This window comes from Coffea arabica, chromosome 6c (assembly GCF_036785885.1).
Source record: "Coffea arabica cultivar ET-39 chromosome 6c, Coffea Arabica ET-39 HiFi, whole genome shotgun sequence".
Lineage (NCBI taxonomy): Eukaryota > Viridiplantae > Streptophyta > Magnoliopsida > Gentianales > Rubiaceae > Coffea > Coffea arabica.
In genome coordinates this window covers 60,677,693-60,699,138 of record NC_092320.1, presented here as the reverse complement: position 1 = coordinate 60,699,138, position 21,446 = coordinate 60,677,693, and the positions used below count along the sequence as shown (strand labels likewise).

At 39.4% G+C, this 21,446-nt stretch overlaps 2 protein-coding genes, 1 long non-coding RNA gene and 1 other non-coding gene across 4 annotated transcripts; 3 read left to right on the top strand and 1 right to left on the bottom strand.

Moving 5' to 3' along the window:
- The first annotated feature begins 275 nt into the window (after positions 1–275).
- On the top strand, positions 276–2,867 carry LOC140008885 (uncharacterized). The gene has a single exon (XM_072053789.1). It carries the CDS (start codon positions 276–278, stop codon positions 2,865–2,867), a length of 2,592 nt encoding a protein of 863 aa, XP_071909890.1.
- LOC140008992 (small nucleolar RNA R71) lies at positions 837–943 on the bottom strand. Its single transcript, XR_011816354.1, has one exon. It is a non-coding gene; the product is annotated as a small nucleolar RNA R71 (small nucleolar RNA).
- A 10,870-nt stretch (positions 2,868–13,737) lies between the features above and the next one.
- Positions 13,738–14,557, top strand: LOC140008154 (uncharacterized). The gene is made up of 2 exons (XR_011815556.1): positions 13,738–13,850; positions 14,378–14,557. It is a non-coding gene; the product is annotated as an uncharacterized lncRNA (long non-coding RNA).
- A 2,451-nt stretch (positions 14,558–17,008) lies between these two features.
- LOC140008884 (uncharacterized) lies at positions 17,009–18,631 on the top strand. The gene has a single exon (XM_072053788.1). It carries the CDS (start codon positions 17,009–17,011, stop codon positions 18,629–18,631), a length of 1,623 nt encoding a protein of 540 aa, XP_071909889.1.
- The last annotated feature ends 2,815 nt before the right edge of the window (positions 18,632–21,446 follow it).

The window sequence follows — 21,446 nt, the reverse complement described above, 5'->3', positions numbered from 1 at the left end:
ATTTCAGTTTTTATTCCTTTTTAATTAGTTGGTACTACTGTTAAAAACCCCCCATTTTCCTGTGTGATTTGCCTACCTGTTTCCTGAGGAGACGACCCTACTCACCACTATACTCATTCAGTTTTGGTAGTAGGTCTAATAAAAATTTTATTTTTGGTGGTTTGACAACCACCAAATTTTGGCGCCGTTGTCGGGGAACTGGTGTTTTAAGTAACTTATTGCACAGGCTTTAGTTTTTATTTTTATTTTTATTTTTATTTTTTTTATTTTATTTTATGCCTCGATCTTCTCGTACAGGAGAATTAGAATTTGATCCAGAGATTGAGAAGACTGCAAGAAGGTTGACCAAGGAGGCAAAGTTGCGTAAGCAACAAGATTCAACGTCACCTTCAGAATCTAAGCAAGAGTTTGTTTCCAGTGATTCATCAAGTGAATCTGAAAAAGAAGAAGTGCATATTCCCCGAGTAGCAATGGCAGCCCCAAGAACTTTGAGGGAGTTGGCAACTCCTAACGTGAACCAGCAGCCATTATGCATTACATTTCCTAATACGGAAGAGGCATTTGAGCTTAAATCTGGTCTTATTCACTTACTTTCTACTTTTCGTGGTATTACAGGTGAAGACCCACATAAACACTTGAAGGAATTTCATGTGGTGTGCTCCACAATGAAACCTCAAGGAGTCACTGAGGACTACATCAAATTGAGAGCCTTCCCTTTCTCTTTGGCAGATAAGGCCAAAGATTGGTTATTTTACCTGCCATCTGGATCCATCATTACATGGGAAAAATTGAAGAGAAGATTCCTCGAGAAATTTTTCCCTGCATCTAGAGCCGCCAATATAAGGAAAGAAATATGTGGAGTTAGGCAGGCAAATGGGGAAATTCTATATGAGTACTGGGAGCGCTTTAAACAACTGTGTGCCAGTTGCCCGCATCATCAAATCCCTGATCAACTCTTAATACAATATTTCTACGAGGGATTATCACCCATGGATAGGAGCATGTTAGATGCAGCCAGTGTAGGTGCTCTGGTTAACAAGACCACAGACGAAGCCACGTTATTGATCTCCACCATGGCTGAAAATTCCCAACAATTTGGAGTGAGAGCTGATGGAGCAATAAGAATGGTCAATGAAGTGAATCACTCTGACTTAGAGGGTAAACTATCTGAGCTTACCTCTCTGGTACGTCAAATGGCAAGAGGGCAATTACAATCTGTGAAAACTTGTGGTATCTGTGCTGCTCCCGAACACATGACTGACATGTGCCCAACTCTCCAGGAGGATTCACCTGAACAAGCCAACATAGTGGGAGATTTTTCTGGACCACCTCCACGAAGGAATGATCCTTTTGCACCCACTTACAATCCAGGGTGGCGAAATCATCCTAACTTTAGCTATGCTTCAAAACCCCCTGGCTTTCAACAACATTTCCAGCCATGGCCACCAGTGCAACAACCATCCACTTCCAATTCAAACATGTCTCTTGAAAATATGGTGAAGTCACTAGCCCAAAGCACGAGTCAATTACAGCAAGAGGCTCAAAGATCTCAACAGGAGTCTCACAGATTTCAACAAGAGACTCGTGCTAGCATTAGGAATTTGGAAGTACAGATGTCTCAATTGGCAACTTCCATGAGCAACCTGGAAAATAGCAATAGAGGAAAGTTACCATCTCAAGTAATTCCTAATCCCAAGGAGAATGCCAGTGCAATGCAATTACGGAGTGGCAAGGAGGTACAGTCTCCTAGGCGTGCTCACGCCAAAGAAGAAGAAGTGCCCAGGAAGGGGGAAGAGGAAGATGAGAAACAATCCTCTGAAGTCTCAAGGAAAGTTGACATTCCTCCTCCTTTTCCTGGCAGGTTTACAAGAGCCAAAAAGGAAGAATTTGAGCAAGAGATTTTGGACACCTTCAGGAAAGTGGAGATCAATATTCCTTTATTGGATGTTATTAGGCAATTGCCTAAATATGCTAAATTTTTGAAGGGCTTATGCACTAATCGCAATAAGTTGACTCTGGATGACAATGTGAAGGTGGGGGAGAATGTCTCAGCGATGTTTCAAAGGAAGTTGCCCCAGAAATGCAAGGATCCAGGTATGTTTACTATACCATGCATAATTGGCAATCAAAGAATTGAAAAAAGCATGCTGGACTTAGGTGCTTCAATAAATGTCATGCCTCTCTCAATTTTTAAAGTTTTGAATTTAGGACCCCTCAAAGAAACTAGGGTAATCATTCAACTAGCTGATAGGTCGAATGTCTACCCTGAGGGCCTAGTTGAAGATGTTCTAGTAAAGGTCAATGAATTCATTTTTCCTGTGGATTTTTACATTGTTGATATGAATGATGCATACTCTACTGATTCAGCAGTGATTCTTTTGGGTAGACCCTTCATGAGTACAGCAAGGACTAAAATAGATGTACATGAAGGGACTTTATCTGTGGAATTTGATGGAGAAAATGCCACTTTTAATATTTTTGATGCAATGAAGCATCTTGTGGATACTGAATCTGTAAATTTTGTTGGCATGACTAACACCATTGTGCAAGAGAATTTTGAACAGAATTTCATGAGGGGCAAATTGGACTTTGTCTTACAACAAGGCAAGACCAATTTGGAAGTGGACGACATGGAGGAGGAGGAAGTCAAAGAAGCTATCATGGCCTTACATTCACTACATCCGCTTCCAGGCAGGTTTGAAAATTCTTTTCTACCATTACCCACTTCTAATGAAAGGATTCTACCTTCTGTTCAACAGGCACCTAATGTGGAATTGAAGGAACTGCCCGAGCATTTGAAATATGCTTACTTGGGAGATAACAAGACTTTGCCTGTAATCATTGCCAATGATTTAACTGCGTTGTAAGAAGAGAGGCTCTTACGGGAATTTAAACCAGCAATTGGATGGACGTTAGCAGACATCAAAGGCATCAATCTATCCATTTGCATGCATCACATCCTTTTGGAGTCGGACGTAAAACCCGTGAGAGAGCATCAACGCAAGCTCAATCCCGCAATGAAGGAGGTAGTGATGAAAGAGATTCTCAAACTCTTAGAATTAGGAATTATTTTTCCTATTTCTGACAGCCAGTGGGTAAGTCTAGTCCATGTTGTTCCCAAGAAGACTGGAATCACATTGGTAAAAAATGAAAAGAATGAGTTAGTGCCAATGAGATTACAAAATGGGTGGAGAATGTGCATTGACTTTAGGAAGTTAAATGCCACAACTAGGAAAGACCACTTTCCACTCCCATTTATTGATGAAATGCTTGAGAGGTTGGCAGGTAAGTGTTTCTTTTGCTTTTTAGATGGTTACTCTGGATATTATCAAATTATTGTTGCTCAAGAGGACCAACATAAAACCACTTTTACCTGCCCTTTTGGAACTTTTGCATATCGCCGTATGCCTTTTGGTTTGTGTAATGCTCCTGGAACATTTCAAAGATGCATGATGAGTATTTTCTCTGATATGATTGATAATTGCATTGAAATTTTCATGGATGATTTTACAGTATATGGTGATTCTTTTGATCAGTGCCTAGACCATTTAACAAAGGCTTTGAAAAGATGCATTGAAACAAACTTGGTTCTCAATTATGAAAAATGTCATTTCATAGTTAAGGAAGGCATAGTTTTGGGCCATGTTGTTTCATCAAGGGGTATTGAAGTAGATAAGGCTAAAATTGATTTGATCACTAGTCTACCTTACCCTACTAATGTCAAGGATATTCGTAGTTTTCTAGGCCATGCAGGTTTTTACAGGCGTTTCATAAAAGATTTTTCAAAAATTGCTCAACCATTGTCTCGCCTGCTTCAAAAGGAGGTGTCATTCAACTTTGGAGATGATTGCAAATTGTCCTTTGACACACTCAAGGGTATGTTGACCACGGCACCAATCATCCAACCCCTAGACTGGAAGCTATCCTTTGAGCTCATGTGTGACGCCAGTCAGTATGCCGTAGGAGCTGTGCTTGGACAGCGGAGTGGGAAGTGTAGTCAAGTGATATACTATGCGTCAAAAACATTGACACCAGCTCAATGCAACTACACCACCATGGAGAAAGAGCTTCTAGCCATTGTTTTCGCTTTTCAGAAATTTAGATCATATCTATTATGGTCAAAAGTAACGGTTTACTCTGATCATGCAACTTTGAAGTATCTCTTGTCAAAAAGGGAGTCCAAGCCAAGACTCATTCGTTGGGTGCTCTTGCTGCAAAAATTTGACTGGGAGATTAAGGATCGGAGAGGGGTGGATAATTCAGTAGCTGACCATTTGAATAGATTGATAAGAGAAGAGGAAGCAGTTCCCATATCTGAGGTATTTCCTGATGAACATCTTTTCTATCTCAAAGGTAAGGAACCTTGGTATGCAGATATTGTGAACTTTTTGGTCAGTCATAAATTCCCTATTGGCATGAGTAAGAGTAAGAGAGATAAGATAGTCCATGATTCTCGATACTATATTTGGGACGAGCCATATCTGTGGAAAATAGGCTCTGATCAAATTATTCGTAGATGTGTACCTGAAAGTGAAACTCCTTCTATCCTTGCTCATTGTCATAATTATGCATGTGGTGGCCATTTTGGACCTAAGAGAACTGCTAGAAAAATCCTTGATTGTGGCTTTTATTGGGAAACATTGTTTCGTGATGCTTATGCATTTTGTAAAAGCTGTGAAAAATGTAAAAAATTTGGAAGTTTGTCTCATAGGGATGAAATGCCTCAAGTGCCTATGTTATTTTGTGAAGTGTTTGATGTTTGGGGTATGGACTTTATGGGACCTTTTCCTAACTCTTTTGGATTTTTGTATATTCTGTTAGCAGTTGACTATGTATCGAAATGGGTAGAAGCAAAGACTACCCGGACTAATGATTCTCAAGTTGTTGTAGGATTTCTCAAATCCCACATTTTTAGTAGGTTCGGGGTGCCGAGAACCATCGTCAGTGATCAAGGTACCCATTTCTGCAATCGCACCATTGCAGCTCTCATGGGAAAATATGGAGTGCACCATCGTGTGAGTACAACATATCATCCTCAGACCAATGGGCAAGCTGAAGTCTCCAATCGAGAGATCAAGAGCGTATTGGAGAAAACCGTTAACCCCAACCGTAAGGATTGGAGCTTGCGATTGGATGATGCTTTGTGGGCATATCGAACCGCGTATAAAACGCCCATTGGAATGTCCCCATATAGGTTGGTGTTTGGTAAGATGTGTCATTTACCTGTGGCTATTGAGCATCGTGCATTCTGGGCAGTCAAGCAATGCAATTTCCATGCGGATAGAGATGGCAAAGAGAGAAAGCTCCAACTCCAGGAGTTGGAGGAAATTCGTCTTGAAGCATATGACAATGCACGTTTGTACAAAGAGCGTACCAAGCAGTTTCATGACCGCCTATTGCGTGCGAAACACTTTTCTCCAGGACAAAAGGTACTCTTGTTCAATTCACGGTTGAAATTCATGCCAGGTAAGTTAAAATCTCGTTGGATTGGACCATATGTGGTAGTCAATGTTTTTCCCAGTGGTGTGGTTGAAATCCAGAGTTTAGAGACTAATAAGAGTTTCACAGTTAATGATCATCGTTTAAAACCGTTTGTTGATGTTTCAGACATTGGCACTTTGGAAGAGGTACACTTGATAGATCCTATCTATGCCTAATTGCTCACTGTGGAGTCGTCTAGCCAAAGACGTTAAAGAAAGGCGCTTCTTGGGAGGCAACCCAAGGCCTCCATTTTTTTTTATTGTTTTCTTTCGTTTTTCATTGATTTTGGGTTGTTTTATTTCATTGCAAGTGTTCTTTTTGGTGTTGAGTAGGAGACTTGGATTTACAAGGCATGCCCATGCCTTATAAGTGATGCTCTTGAACACCGTAAAAATGCTTGGGCAGAAGACTCTGCCTTGTAAGGCGTGGGCACGCCTTACAGCAACTCTGGTCCACTCTGGGGACACGGGCTTGGATTGAAGACTTCCGCTTCCATCTGAAGCAACGCTACACCACACTACCGTCGGAGGCTCCACGCTGCTAGTCCCTGACACCTCCTCTACCATGGTGTTTTGCTGCAGTTTTTATTCATTCAGGGAAGTTTTTTGCTCCCTTCACTTGACTTCAACTTTTCGTTCTTACATTGAGGACAATGTAGACTTTAGGTGTGGGGGGAGTAGTCTAGCTTTTCCTTCTTACTGCTTTTCCTTCTTCTCTAAAAAAAAAAAAAAAAAAAAAACCTTTACCATACCTTTTGGATTTTTATGGTTAGCCCTGATAAGCAATGGCTAGATTTTCAAATTTAACTATTGTTACGGTTTTAGATGATAATATGTTAAGTAGGAGATGATAAAATTTTAGGATGTCTCTCTAGTAAATATTTGAGATTTTGTGACTCCAGCAATTTCTTTTGGTTAACTTTTCTAGGCATTGTAAATATTTGTCTGACATTTTTGTGTGAACTGGTTCAACTATTAATCTTAGTTCTCCATGTTAAGGAAATGAAGCAGGTTTGCATGGTTTTAATTTTACTTGGGTGTTTATTTGTGAATAACATTCGGCTATACTCCGCTGGTTATCATTGACTAGTAACCGGGGGTCTTCACCTAAAGTGTCGATTTTCGCGTCAAAAAGCAGCGATAACTATGAGTATGTGGTCTTTAAGCGGTTTAAGTTGAGTAATCGGGCTCCTTCATTGAACAGATGTCGGAGTTCGCGTCAAAAGATTTGAATGGCTCAAGACTAAGCACTTCCTTCAAGGAAAAAAAAAGGGAAAAGAAACAGAAAAAAAAATGAAAATGAAAAAAAAAAAGTATACGAGCATGAAAGTATGCGAATAATTGTATTGTCTGCGGATCCATGAGTCTTTATGTTGAGATTTTGCTTAATGGTTGGACCAGTTATTAAAGAATGTTGGTTGGATATTTTCTATTCTTAGATTGGTTAGTCTGGATTTGAAAGAGTCATTGGTTTTAAAAGCTAGTTGGAGAGTTATCCCGTAAAATTTGTCATCAATACCTGACAGTTATCTAAATCATACATTGGCAATAGTTGCTTTGATTAATAGCCATTGTTTTGAATTCAACTGTTGCAAAATGTTTGCTCGCTTGGTTGTGTATTTAAAGTTTGAAATGCTTGAGGACAAGCATTGTCTTGGTGTGGGGGAATTTGATAGGGATATAATTATGTATTTTATTTGTGGTTATTTGGTCTTAATTTTGGCAGTTTATTATGCAAAGTATTGGATTTCTGCTCATAATTGGTATTTGTATTAGTTACAGGCAATTGGTGATAAAAGTGATAAAAAGGGCAAATTCCAGAAGACTAGGCTTTCTCTGGCGTGCCCACGCCAAACAACACAGAGTTGCGTGAAAAAGCCGGATCGCGGGCCCAAGCCCTGGAACAACCATTCTGATTGGAAGATACCTTTTTACCATGCGTGAGATCAGGAAACCTTAAAAGCAAGAAGTCTTTTGGCAACAAACAACTAAGAAAGTAAGAAAAAGGAATCCTTTTGGGAAACACAGGAGATTTGGAAACCAATTGCAATTGGAAAGTAAGTGCCGCGAAGACCTTTAAGTAGCAGAGGAAATAGAATTCGAAGAGGACTTTTGGTAACAATCCAACAGGGGAATAAAGGAAGCAAATTGTTTGAAAAAACCCACCTATTACTTCGGCTAGCAAAAAGGAAGCGGTGGCGCAAACAATAAAGGGAAGACAGCAATAGACTAGGGGGATTATCTTCTATCTCGGACTTGTCTTTTTGTTTTCTTTTCTCTCTTTTTCCTCTGGAACGCAAGTAGTGAGTGGCGGCCGATACCTTTTACTACTTCCTCAATCAACAAAAACTCCATGAAAACTCCAAATTGCTTCATGATAATGCAGCAAGGCTAGTTCTTTTATCTAGTTGAGGAATAAATCAAGGATTGGAGCACCATAACTGTGAGATCGTTTTAATTGTTTTATTTTTAATTTATATGTTCATGGGTATTTGATTATTCTCTATTTTTCCCTGAGTTATTATTGTTTAGATTTATTGGATAATTAGGCCTGTTATTCGATTGTCTAAATAATTGATAGCCAATTAGGATGTTGGCGCGTAGCCTTTAAACATCTTGATTAGTGGCAAACGAGACAACTTCACCGCCTCGCAAGCGGTCTAATTTGGATCGTGGGGATAATTAATCTAGCCTAAATAAACCCGCATGTGTGTTTGTCATCTAGAATTGGGTCTTTCTAATTCCTAATGCTGTGGCTACATTAAATCCTGTGAGCGTTTCTGGGGTTGTCTAGTCACAAGAGGGTAGTTTATGAGCGTCTCTTGACTACCATAAAATTACGGAAAGATTGGTGGTTGGGCGCGTCGCTTGACCACTATAACCAGTTTATTCGTGAGTATATGAATTGTCCCTTGTGTCTATGATCAGTTGTGTGCTTCGGTGCCAAGATTAATTCCTTGACTAGGTTGTTTTAATTAATTGTTATTTGTGTAATTTGGTTCCTGCTATCTTACTCAACTTTAAATTTCAGTTTTTATTCCTTTTTAATTAGTTGGTACTACTGTTAAAACCCCCCCCCCCCAATTTTCCTGTGTGATTTGCCTACCTGTTTCCTGAGGAGACGACCCTGCTCACCACTATACTCATTCAGTTTTGGTAGTAGGTCTAATAAAAATTTTATTTTTGGTGGTTTGACACCCACCAGAGGGTTATTTAAATTAGATTGCACGTTCTCTTATATTAATCAATCAAACAATTACGGATTTAATTGACTAAATTGGCTCGAGATTAATAAATCACATTGAACATCGAGCCCTTGACATCCAATTAATAAAATAATCCCATGAAAATTCAAGTAGACAACGTGCAAATATTAATAAATTGAGAGAAGCGTGAAAACTAATTAGATCTCACAGATTTTCTGGACTGCGCCGTTGAATTGAGCCTTGACTAGATAGAAGGCTTAGCCACGTCGCATAATTAAATCTCCACGCAAATTAATTGATTGCAAAGGCATTGCATTTTTTACTAGAAAGCAAGGAATAAAAAAATATTCTTCCCGTTGAGAAATATTGTCGAACACCTGACGTGCGTTAAAGGCCAGTCCGAAGAAGAAAAAAACTGAAAACTATGCTAAAGGCTAAAAATCTTGCCGTCTGTACATTTGTGTTCCTTGAAAGCCAAAAGAAAATTGACTCTCTCTATCCAGGTGGTCCCTACCGAATTTAGAGTACAACTGCAAGAAAGTCCAAAGGCCCCTGAATGTTTCCTCTTTTCTAGTTTCCTATTCCTAGTCAAAAACTCCAATACTCAAAACATTTCTAAAGGAAATGCCATCCGTCTCTAGCATTCCGTGGGCTAGGCTTGTGAGGCTTTCTTTTGGAGTCTCCCAAATTTGCATCCAAAAGTCCCTATTTTTGTAGTTGTCTGCTCCACTCCCTGAAATTAAGTCCAGATACCAAATATGAGTAGATATCAACAATTACCACAATATTTGACAGGGACGAAAGGGAAAATTAATAATAAAATTGCTAACAAATAATACCCTATCAATTCCCCTCACACCTAAATCATGCTTGTCCTCAAGCATGGGGACAACTCAACTCAACAATGGCTAGCTCTCACGTTATCTATGGCCCGCTGTGCTTACACCAAAATCAAGGTTTAGTGGCTAAGTGTCAAGTCATATCTCTCCCGGTTAGCTCCTAAGTTCATAGATTCGTACAATTCATGGCTAACTCGCCTAGGAAATCCAAATATTAACACTACAAGAAATTTGGTCATTAGTGACAACATTTCTCAGTGATGAAAAAAAATTGTCACAGAATAGGGTCATTTAACCACAATACGGCAAGTTGTCACAATTGAGTCAAGGAAACCAACACATCAGTGACGACCTTGCATTGTTCTCACAATTCGATTCCCGCCAGGAGTCACGGAGAGAGCGGGAACTGCAATAGTGACAACTTTCTAAAAGTCGTCAGTATTAATAGCACTTTCTTTGACAACTTTGCTATTGTTGTCACTGATAACATTATATAGCTGTTAGTGACAACCTAGTCTTATCACTGTTTGATTTAAAATATTTATTGCTTTTTGCAACTATTAATCCTAATTTTTTGTAATCATTATGTGTTCTCTAATGATTTTTAACTGTTGTATACTTATGAGCCTCCTTATTAGTTTAATTTTCTTGTATATGTAATAACTTCATTAGAATAAAAAATAATTAAAAAATAAAAAATTCATTAGTGTAAATAAACTTGTGACTACTTAACTTAGAATGATTATTAGTTAATTTGATATGAATAAATAAGAGTTTTCAAATTGAACCGAATATCGAAGTGGATAAATCCTAAACTCCATAGTTAATTAACTAATACACTTTATGTATTAGTTGAATTGTGCATTTTTTTCTTATTTGAAGATAATGGATTAATAGTGAAGTTTTATAAATAGTAGTTATAATTGATATAAAGTTTTAGCACCTATAAGAACTAGTTAAATTTTATTAAAATGCTTTTCCATTTATATGAATTTAAAAAGTTTTGCCACTCATACTAAAATTTTTAAAATTGTGACAAAAAAATAATGAATAAAAATGAAATCTATATTTCAAATACAATTATAAAAGACAAAATTGCACCAATTTTTCTTGTGTAAAAAGGGGGGAATTATGATGTCCAAATCTAGTTAAAATTCAAGACAAAAACAAAGTGGCGCAATTTTAAAATTCAAGGCAAAAAAAGAGGCGCAAATTTGTCCAAGTCTCTTGTACTGCGTAGATGCAAAACAATAACTTTTCTAAGTGTCGAACTCTCTCTCAGACTCTCACAAATCACCTCACTTTTACTCAGCCCGTCAGCCCACGCTCACCTCTACCTCCACGGCTCCACCTCCACTTCCACTTCCATTTTCACCTCCACCTCCACCTCTACCACACTCTCGATCTCTTCGACAATTGACGACCAGTGAAGTACCGTGGCTCTTTGGCATTGAAGACCAAGTAATTCTCCAAGTCTCTGCAGCAAAGGTTAGTTCTTTCCTTCTGTTCTTTGTCTCTAAGATAGTTTGCAAATATTTTGGCCCTACGCTTGTTTTTTTTTTTCTGAAAATTTCTACCTGCATTCTTCTTGAACCTGTATTGAGGGTGTAATTTTATGGTTATTTACATGATTAAACTTTTCATCCCTTGAAATTTTATTGTATCCTCTAGATTAATTGTATCCTCTGCTTTTTGGCCCACTTGGGAAGGACTTGCTGCTTCCCAACGATTTTTTGTACAAAATCAGCTACGGCTGGACTTGGTAGGGGGAGAATTGAATAATAATTACCAAATTAGATGAGGCAATTAGACAAGCTTTAGATGAGGCATAATAGCATACTCATTTACCTCAAAATATTTATTGCTTCATTCTTATTTAGAAAATTGTAGGTTTTAAAATCCTTCTGTTGTATGTCTTGATCCCACAAAAAAGTTACAGGGGAAGGGGTTGGTTGCTGCCAATCCTATTGCTATGTTGTTATGCCAAGATTGGCTAACGGTTAGTTGACGAGTTAAAGAAATTAGTAGATGTTCTGTCTCTTATCCTTGAAGCAAGCTACTTCCAAAAGGGTGGTTCTACTAGCAGTGACGATTGTAGTTAATTGGAGACTTGGCCTTCAAAGAAAGATGCAGGTCACATAATTGAGTTTATTACTTATTATGTTGCCCGTGAAAGAGCAAAGGTTTCTAGAGATATTTTAAGTCAAAATTTGGAGTATTTGACATCAGAAATTAGCTTTTCACCTAGTGTCTCTAGGCAGAATATTGAGATCCACAAAAGAAGAGAGAAGCAATTGCTTACACTTTTAGAGGTTGTACCTGACACAGATTGGGATGCTCCTTACCTGTTGCATTTGTGTGAAAGATGCCAGTTTCACCAGGTATTTCACATGCTGATGAAAATAATATCCATTGTTAGGCAAATCCATGGATATCGAATAAGTCGATTGTAATGTTTTTATGACCTTGTTCAGGTCTGCGGCTTAATTCATTCAAACAGATGTCAGTACATTGCTGCATTGGATAGTTATATAAAAGCTGTAGATGAATCCATTCATGCCTTTTCTTTTATCCATGATATGTTGCGGCGACTGAGTGAGACTGATTCAGAAGCCTTCCAAGCAGCAGTCTTTTCAAGGATTGGTGATCTGGTCAAATTAGACAGGTAATTTTGCGCAAACTCTGATGGTAATTTCTCAGCTACACTCTCACCCAGAGAGCCTTTTTCTTTATTTGAAGACACTTGTTGAAGTTCACACAACTGGAAATCTCAAATTTTCTTGCTTAAGAAAAGATGGAATATCAGAAATTTTCTTGTCCATCACAGTCTTTCTGAAGTTTTTGTAGTATATTTTGTATTTACTGGGGAGGGGCAGCTTTATACATTCATGGCCCTCATATCAGAAATGACTACCCCAGAAATCAACATGAGATGGCATCTTGATATTTCTGGATTGAAGAGGTCCAATGTCTACCTAATTAACGGTGTCTTTATTTTTTTTTGGCTGGCTGATGGCAAGGATTTTGTTGTTTGTTTGCATGTTTCACCATGTTTACATTCACTATAGTCAGGTCATCTAGATGCATTCAGTTGGTTATTTTCTAGTATTTGTTGTGCCTTGCGCTCTTTCTATCATGAATTTGATGTGGTTTGGTAAAATTATCAAGGGGCTCATAAAAATGTTAGCAAAGAAGCAGTGAGGAACAGTAATGCTCTGATTTCTTCTATTACCACAGTCAAATTTTTCCCTCACGTTCCTACTTGTACAAATCTATAGGAGAATGCCCATAGAAAATAGAGAAAGATTAGTTCAACTTTTGTATGTGATCCGTGCAATTCAACTTTGGTTACTTAAGTATGGTGACGTAGTTTATACATATGTTATGCCATTGTGGATGGGTAATTCCTGTGCTTTTTGGTTCCAATTATCATTTATGTTCTTACCTTAATTATCTTTTATTTCTCCATGCAATTCAGTTTTGGTTACTTAAGTATGGCAAAGTAGTTTATACTTGGGAGTAGTTTTTGATTTGAAGTGTAATTTTAAATGGTTTTCAGAGTATTCTACCTTAGGGCATAAAATAGGAATGGTGACGAGGACAGGGTGCTTGTTTTTCTTTCTTGAAAAATAAATGTACCTGATAAATCAATAGCCTATCTGATGCCACTGGCTATGAGGTAATTTTTTTCTCAACAAATATATTATTTTTCATAGTTATGTTCAGCTTATTATTTACTTGAATTGATGACGAGTATTTAGTTTGTTAGATTTGAAGCAATACTGAATTCTTGAAGCTAGGAGGGAGTGTTACAGATAGAGTGGCAACGAAGATTATCGAAGAGGTGACTTAATTGTTTTTGTTTAATTTTCTGCTTCTAAAGTTATCTTATTTGACTTTGAAAGTTTTGAACTTTGGATCTTTCATTACAGAAATTTGTGCTCTCTAAGCTTAGCATATGTTGTTTTGAAATATTGAAGTGATTTGAGTTTTTGTATGATATGATGGTGCTATTGAGGTAATGTGTTTGAGCATAGTGATGAGTTCTGACCTTGGATGGTAGCTATTAAGTCTTGCAATTTACAGTATTTACTGCTTTAACAAGCATTTACACGGCAATGCCAATGCTTTTCAGTAGCTTTTAGTTGTTTTTGTGATTTGAGTAATTTGGGTATATGGATTTTGATAATGTTAATATTGTTTATGCAATACCACTCCATGTATTCATCCTCTAGTGGTTTGGAGAAATGGGTTGTAAAGATTGAGCAACCCATAGACATCTTTCTCACGATACCCATTGCATCAGTTTCTCTTATATAAATGAGGTACACATTGCCTCAGTTTCTCCTATATGAATGGATAGCTCGACATCTTGTATCGTGATTCACATTACTTTGGTTATCATACTGGACACGTTGTATCCTTTGCTATGCATTACTTTGGATTGTTTTGGTTTAGTTCAGTTTAGTTTATTTGAATGTTTAGCTAAGCAAGCGAATCAAAGTTGCTTTTCCTTTAGTGTTGTGCTTGTAGTCTTATCAATTGGTTATATTGTTCATAGCAGTACTTATACCAGTGCTTGTTGCATTATCAACTTGATATATTATTCCTTTGAAGCTGAAGTTTAATAGCAGTACTTATTTCTTGAGCTGATTTTGTGCAATAGTTCGGGGCTGATTTTGATTTTCTGGGGCAGATTTTGGTTTTATTTGGGGTTGATTCTGAATGTACAACTTTAATTATTGAGGTTCTTATTGGATTGCATATTTTAGCTAAGCAACCTAAGTATTGTTACTTCTCCTTCAGTGTTTTAATCCTCCCCTTATCTACTTGTTTTACTACTTTATTACAGATAAATGCTATTTAAACAAAATTTTGGGAGCTGTCTATAGCAATGACTGAAGGACGTTGAAGACAAAGTCGCAATTTCTCATGCAAGGGTTCGCTTGGATGTTCTTTGGTTTCTTGAACTTAATTCCTTTTGTAAACGTACCTTATGAATATGTGATATTTGGGCACAATGTTACTTTTATAGACCTTTGTTGGGTAATGTGCACCTCAATATGACATTTGAGTACTGAATATGCTATATTGGCATGTAGCCTAATGCAACAACTGCTTTTGATTATCGGTTGTTTAGATTACTTCTTTCTATTTATTCTAGATAAATAATTTACCATGCTAAATTGTGAGTTTATTGAAATGGAGCTGACAATGTTAAAGATCACTAATGACAAAAAAGAGCTGTTGCATAACAAGAATAAAAAACTCTTTGTGACAACAAAGCTTGTCACTAACTCAAAACTTCAATTGTGACAAGAAATGTTGTCAATAAGTATATCATATAAGTGACAACTTCTGACACTTTTCAGTGACAACCTTGATCAATACATCTCTGACAACATGCTAAGTCGTCAATAAAACGCTTTCATACTGTTGTCACTAATGACAACCATTCACTGTCGACTTTTTGTGTTGTCACTATATACTTTTACCGACGGAGATATAGTGACGACTCTTTGATGACTCAAAAGTCGTTAATAAAAGTCATTAGTGACAACATTTCTATGTCTTGTGATGACATATTGTTGTCACTGATGACCAAATTTCTTGTAGTGTAATTAGTAACAGTCAGCAATTAAGTTAACAGGCAAACAAAATCTCAACATTGAGAACCAAGGATCGGCGGGCTAACATGATCATAGACTTACATATTTTCCACATCTGATCTTTTTTTCTTTTTTTTTCTTTTTTTTGATTGAACGAATAATGCTTAGTCCTAAGCCATTCAAGCCTTTTGACGTGAATTCTGACATTTTTAGATGAAAGAGCCCAATTACTCAACTTTTCATAGCTCTAGGACTATTTACTCATAGATATCGTCACTTTTTGACGCAAGAGTCGACACTTGTAGTGAAGACTCTCGGTTACTAGGTGACGACACTAGCGGAGTATAGCCAATGTTATTCTCAATAAAGTACCAAAATAGCAAACACTTAAAGATCATGGCCCACGTCATCTCCTAAACATTGAGGACCAAGGTCAACAGGGGACCAATCCACACAACAGTGCCAGCAAGATATTTACATTGCCTAAACAAGTTAGCCATAAATTGCACCAAGTCATTAAATTCAAAATATTCACCAGGACAACATGCTCTTGCTAGCCACCGAAACTAAATTCATAGAATAAACTACAACTAGCAATAGAAGAGTGAGCTGTCAAAATATTCACCAAGATAATAGCAAAGGAAAGACACCAAAAAAAAAAACAAAGGAACAACACCCAAACTGACCCCCCACACCTAAGTCACACATTGCCCTCAATGTGATGATGTAATAGCAAAAAGAGAGGAGAAGGGGCAACGGTACTTCCCTGAAGTCGTCAAAACATGAGTGGATCGGGCGCGAACTAAGGAGCAATTCCCGCATGTTGCATAAATGTTGCCAGATTCTGCGCCATGCTATGCAAGTTAATGCCAATGTGGGTCACGCGAGTCTCCAGTCTCTCAACTGTGTTCCGGAGTTGGAGCCAATCGTTGGCCGTTGGGGTGGGAGGAGGTGGAGCGGAGGTCGACGGGCCAGGATCACCACCACCAGTGGAGGCTCGGGCAAAAGATGACCGAGGAGGAGCGCATAGCGAACCCGGGGGAACAACTTCCCATCCATCATCGCCCTCTCGAACCAAACCCATTTTCTCCAAGCACGGAATGTCCAAGGGCTCCATGTGACAGGCTATATGCAAATCATAGTTAGAAATATCAAGTACATGCAAATTAATAGCCAAGTGAGTAATGTACGACCCAAGAATCAAGGGGCACTTCTTTTTAGGCAAAATAGACTTGAACTGAGAAGCGAGCCAGCACCCAAAGTTAACCTTAATATTGTTATGCATACACCATATAAAGAAAAATTCGGGCTTAGACAGAATGCCCGAACTGTCTCGCCTACCTGAGAAACTATAAGCCAAGAAACGGTGGATATAGCAAGACGCTGGGTCCTTCAGATAAGAACCTTTAGATAAACGAGGGTCATAATTATCCCTGTCCACAGACATCTCCTCCCAAATATGGCGATAGCGGGAGAAAAAAGGCTGGACATAGTCACATGCACTCTTGTCATACTCGCGAGACTCGGCATAGGCTGGATCAATAAAACCAAGGGCAAGATTGAAGTCAGTAATGGAATGACTCTTACGAACCTCAAATTCTAGCGTGAACTTGATTTTTTGAGCTACACTTGAGCACTTGAGGAATTCTACTTTTTTCAGGGTTTGCAAGGGGCTGTGAGAAATTTTGGTGAGCTCATTAAAGTGATCTAAGTGACCATACACGAGTGTGAGAGTATACACTTAGGGAGTGAAGTGAGGGAAAAAAAAAAGGGAGACAAACGTTTCTTTCTCCTTTTTCCCTTTCTTTGCTACTAACCCTTGCAGGCACACTTGAGACTTCATGTCTAGTAGCAACGAAGGAGTATCCCGTCCCATGGACTTTGAACAGATGATGGAGCAGATGGAGAGGCGTTTCCAACGCATGCTAGAACCCATTCAAGATGAGTTGCTACAACTCCGAGCGTCTGGAACACCAAAAACTTCTAAGTCCACACGAAGGCGAAGAGACGTGGAGTCGTTCGATGGTTCCAACAATGATGAAGATGATGAGGAACCTCGAGTTCGACCAAGGCAAAGGAACCAGACTGGACCTACCAATGTATTCAAGGGAATCAAGATGCAAATCCCTGAGTTCAAAGGACGGTCTGATCCCGAGGCCTTTCTCGAATGGTTATCCAAGATCGAAATGGTCTTTTCTTGCCAAAACTACACCGAGGTGCAAAAGGTGCAATTGGCCACTATGGAATTTACTGAGTACGCTATGGTTTGGTGGGACCAAATCAAGAAGTCTAGAAGGAGAAATGGTCTACCTGAACTCGTTCCATGGCCCGAGCTTCGAGCCATGATGCGCACCCGCTTTGTACCTGGACATTACACTAGGGATTTGTACCATCGATTACAAACCTTGGTCCAGGGCAACCGGAGTGTGGATGAGTACCACAAGGAGATGGAGATCCTAATGCTTAGAGCGGATGTACAGGAGGATCTTGAAGCCACCATGGCGAGATTCTTGAGCGGGTTACGACCCGATATTGCTGAACGAGTGGAACTTCAACATTATATGGAGTTGCATGAGCTTGTAGACAAGGCTATTAAGGTCGAGCAAAGGCTCAAGAGGAGGGGTACCACTCGATCGAATTTCGGCAAAACCACCTACTCCACCAACCGCCCATTCCAACCAAGGAATGATCCTCGGCCTTCACCAAATGCTCATACTCCAAAGCCGAGATTCGAGGGAGGTAAGGTGGGCAATCCTAGTTTTAGTAAGCCGCCCTCTTCTACTCCAAAATTTGAGGAGCCTAGGGCACAAACTAGGGCTCGTGATACTCGATGCTTCAAATGTCAAGGTAGAGGCCATATTGCTAGTCAATGTCCCAATCAAAGGACTATGATTATGATGCAAAATGGCGAGATCGTGAGTGAGGACGAAGCCGAGTACGAAGGCATACCACCCCTTGAAGGAGGTAGTGATGGTGAGTCACCAAATGAAGAGGAGTTTAGCGCACCCGAGGGTCACTTTGGGACCGCCTTGGTTGCAAGGAGAGCATTGACGGCACGTGTTAAGGAGGACGAGCTTCAACGGGAGAATATCTTCTACACTAGGTGCTTCGTCAACCAAGCACTTTGTAGTGTGATTATTGATAGTGGGAGCTGTACAAATATGGCTAGTTCACTCATGGTGGACAACTTGAAGCTGCCTACGAGGGATCACCCGCGACCCTACAAACTCCAATGGCTCAACAATTCTGGGGAGGTTCGAGTAACCAAACAAGTTCTTATATCCTTTCAAATTCATAAATATACTGATGAAGTATTATATGATGTAGTTCCTATGCAGGCTAGTCACATTATACTAGGTAGGCCGTGGCAGTTTGACAGGCAGGTAACTTTTGATGGTGTGACTAACAAGTATAGTTTCTTGTACAATAGTAAGAAAGTCATCCTAGCTCCCCTTTCTCCAAAACAAGTGCATAAGGACCAATTGAAATTGCAATAAGAGTTTGAGAAGTATAGTGCAAAAAAGAAAGAAAATGAGAAAGCCGGGGCAAAAAAAGAGAGGAAAAAGGCTTTAGATAGCTTGGCAAGTGAGGTAAAATCCGAGGGAAAACAAATGCTCCTGATAAAAGCCAAGAAAGTGAGGAAGTTAATGAGGGATGGGCAACCGCTTCTTATGCTTGTTAGCAAAGAAGTAGCTCAGAATGTGCATGACCTTGATACTAACTTACCGCTTGAGGTTAAGTCTCTTTTGCAGGAATATGCTGATATCTTTCCTGATGATGTACCAAGTGGATTACCACCGCTTAGAGGCATTGAGCACCAAATAGACTTCATCCCTGGAGCTTCGTTGCCAAATCGCCCAGCTTACAAGAGCAATCCGGAGGAAACTAAGGAGTTGCAAAGGCAAGTGGACGACTTGCTTGGCAAAGGATGGGCACGTGAGAGCTTAAGCCCGTGTGCTGTCCCAGTCATTTTGGTGCCCAAGAAAGATGGTACGTGGAGAATGTGCACTGATTGTAGAGCCGTAAATGCCATCACGGTAAAGTATCGCCACCCAATACCTCGCTTAGATGAGTTACATGGGGCTGTGTTCTTTACCAAAATTGATCTCAAAAGTGGGTACCATCAAATTAGGATTAAGGAGGGAGATGAATGGAAAACTGCCTTCAAAACTAAGTATGGCTTGTATGAGTGGTTAGTGATGCCTTTTGGGCTAACTAATGCACCTAGTACCTTCATGAGGTTAATGAATCATGTTCTGTGTCCATTCTTAGGAAAATTTGTGGTAGTTTACATTGACGATATCTTAATTTATAGCAAATCTTATGATGAACACCTAGAGCATATTAGGGCTGTTATGGATGTACTTCGAAGAGAGAAGCTCTATGCCAATCTCAAGAAGTGCAATTTTTGCACTAACGAGCTTGTGTTCCTAAGGTTTGTTATAAGTGCGCAGGGAATAAAGGTGGATGATCAAAAGGTGAAAGCTATTCAAGAGTGGCCAACACCAAGGTCTGTGGGTGACGTTCGCAGCTTCCACGGTCTTGCGGGTTTTTATAGGAGATTCGTGAGGGACTTTAGCACTATTGCTGCACCCTTGACCGAGTTGATCAAGAAGAATGAGAACTTCCATTGGGGAGATTTTCAAGAACAAGCCTTTCGCGCTTTAAAGCACAAACTCACACATGCACCTGTACTTGCTTTACCTGACTTTTCTAAGACATTTGAAATTGATTGTGATGCTTCATGTATTAGAGTTGGAGCTGTGTTGAACCAAGGAGGAAGACCTATTGCCTACTTTAGTGAGAAACTCAATGGGGCTGCACTGAATTACTCAACTTATGATAAAGAGTTGTACGCCCTCATTCGAGCACTACAAGTTTGGCAACACTACTTAAGACCTAAGGAATTCATGATACACACTGATCATGAGTCCCTTAAATACCTTAAGGCCCAGCACACCTTGAGCAAAAAGCATGCAAGGTGGATCGCATTCGTGGAGTCCTTTCTGTACTTGATTAAATACAAGGCTGGTAAGTCTAATGTAGTTGCGGATGCACTCTCACGAAGGTACTCTCTACTCACTTCCTTAGATGCTAAGTTGTTAGGGTTTGAGCTTATTAAAGATATCTATGCACAAGATAGTGATTTCGGTGAACTTTACCTTTCTTGCAAACACACTGGGCAAGGTAAATTCTTCATTTCCGATGGTTACTTGTTTTATGCCAATCGGCTTTGCATCTCACATGGATCCATACGAGAATCCCATTCGGGTGGCCTTATGGGACATTTTGGGATTGATAAGACTCTTGCCATGCTGCAAGAGCACTTCTATTGGCCGCACATGAGGAGAGATGTTGCACGGGTGGTGGAGTGATGCTTAGCTTGTAAGAAAGCTAAATCCAAGGTACACCCGTATGGCCTTTACACCCCGTTACCTATTTCTAGTGCACCATGGGTTGACATTTCTATGGATTTTATACTTGGTTTGCCTAGATCCAAGTATGGCCATGACTCCATTTATGTGGTTGTTGATAGATTCTCTAAAATGGCACACTTTATTGCTTGTCATAAAACGGATGATGCATCTCATATTGCTAATTTGTTCTTTAAAGAGATTGTGAGATTGCTTGGCATTCCTAGGACCATTGTATCTGATAGAGATGTTAAATTCCTAAGCTATTTTTGGAAGACACTCTGGTCTAAGTTAGGCACCAAATTGCTATTCTCTACTGCTAGCCACCCCCAAACTGATGGTCAAATCGAGGTGGTAAATCGTACATTAGGTACCTTGTTGCGTGCCATCATCAAAAAGAACTTGAAATCTTGGGAAGAGTGTTTACCTCATGTTGAGTTTGCTTATAATAGGGCTATCCATTCTACTACTGGCTTCTCTCCATTCGAGTGTGTTTATGGTTTTAATCCGCTAACACCACTTGATCTAGTGTCATTACCTAGTAATGAGCGCGTGCATTTGGATGGTAAGAAACGTGCAGAGTTTGTTAAGCAACTGCATGAGAAAGTCAGGGCCAACATTGAGAGGAGAACTGCTCAATATGTGAAGCAAGCCAACAAAGGGCGCCAAAAGCTGATTTTCGAACCCGGGGATTGGGTGTGGTTGCACATGCGTAAGGAACGATTCCCTGTTCAAAGGAGAAATAAATTACACCCACGTGGTGATGGACCGTTTCAGGTGTTGGAGCGCATCAATGACAATGCCTACAAACTTGACCTTCCTGGTGAGTATGGAGTTAGTGCTACATTTAATGTCTCTGACTTAGCTCCTTTTGATGCAGATGATGCATTTGATTTGA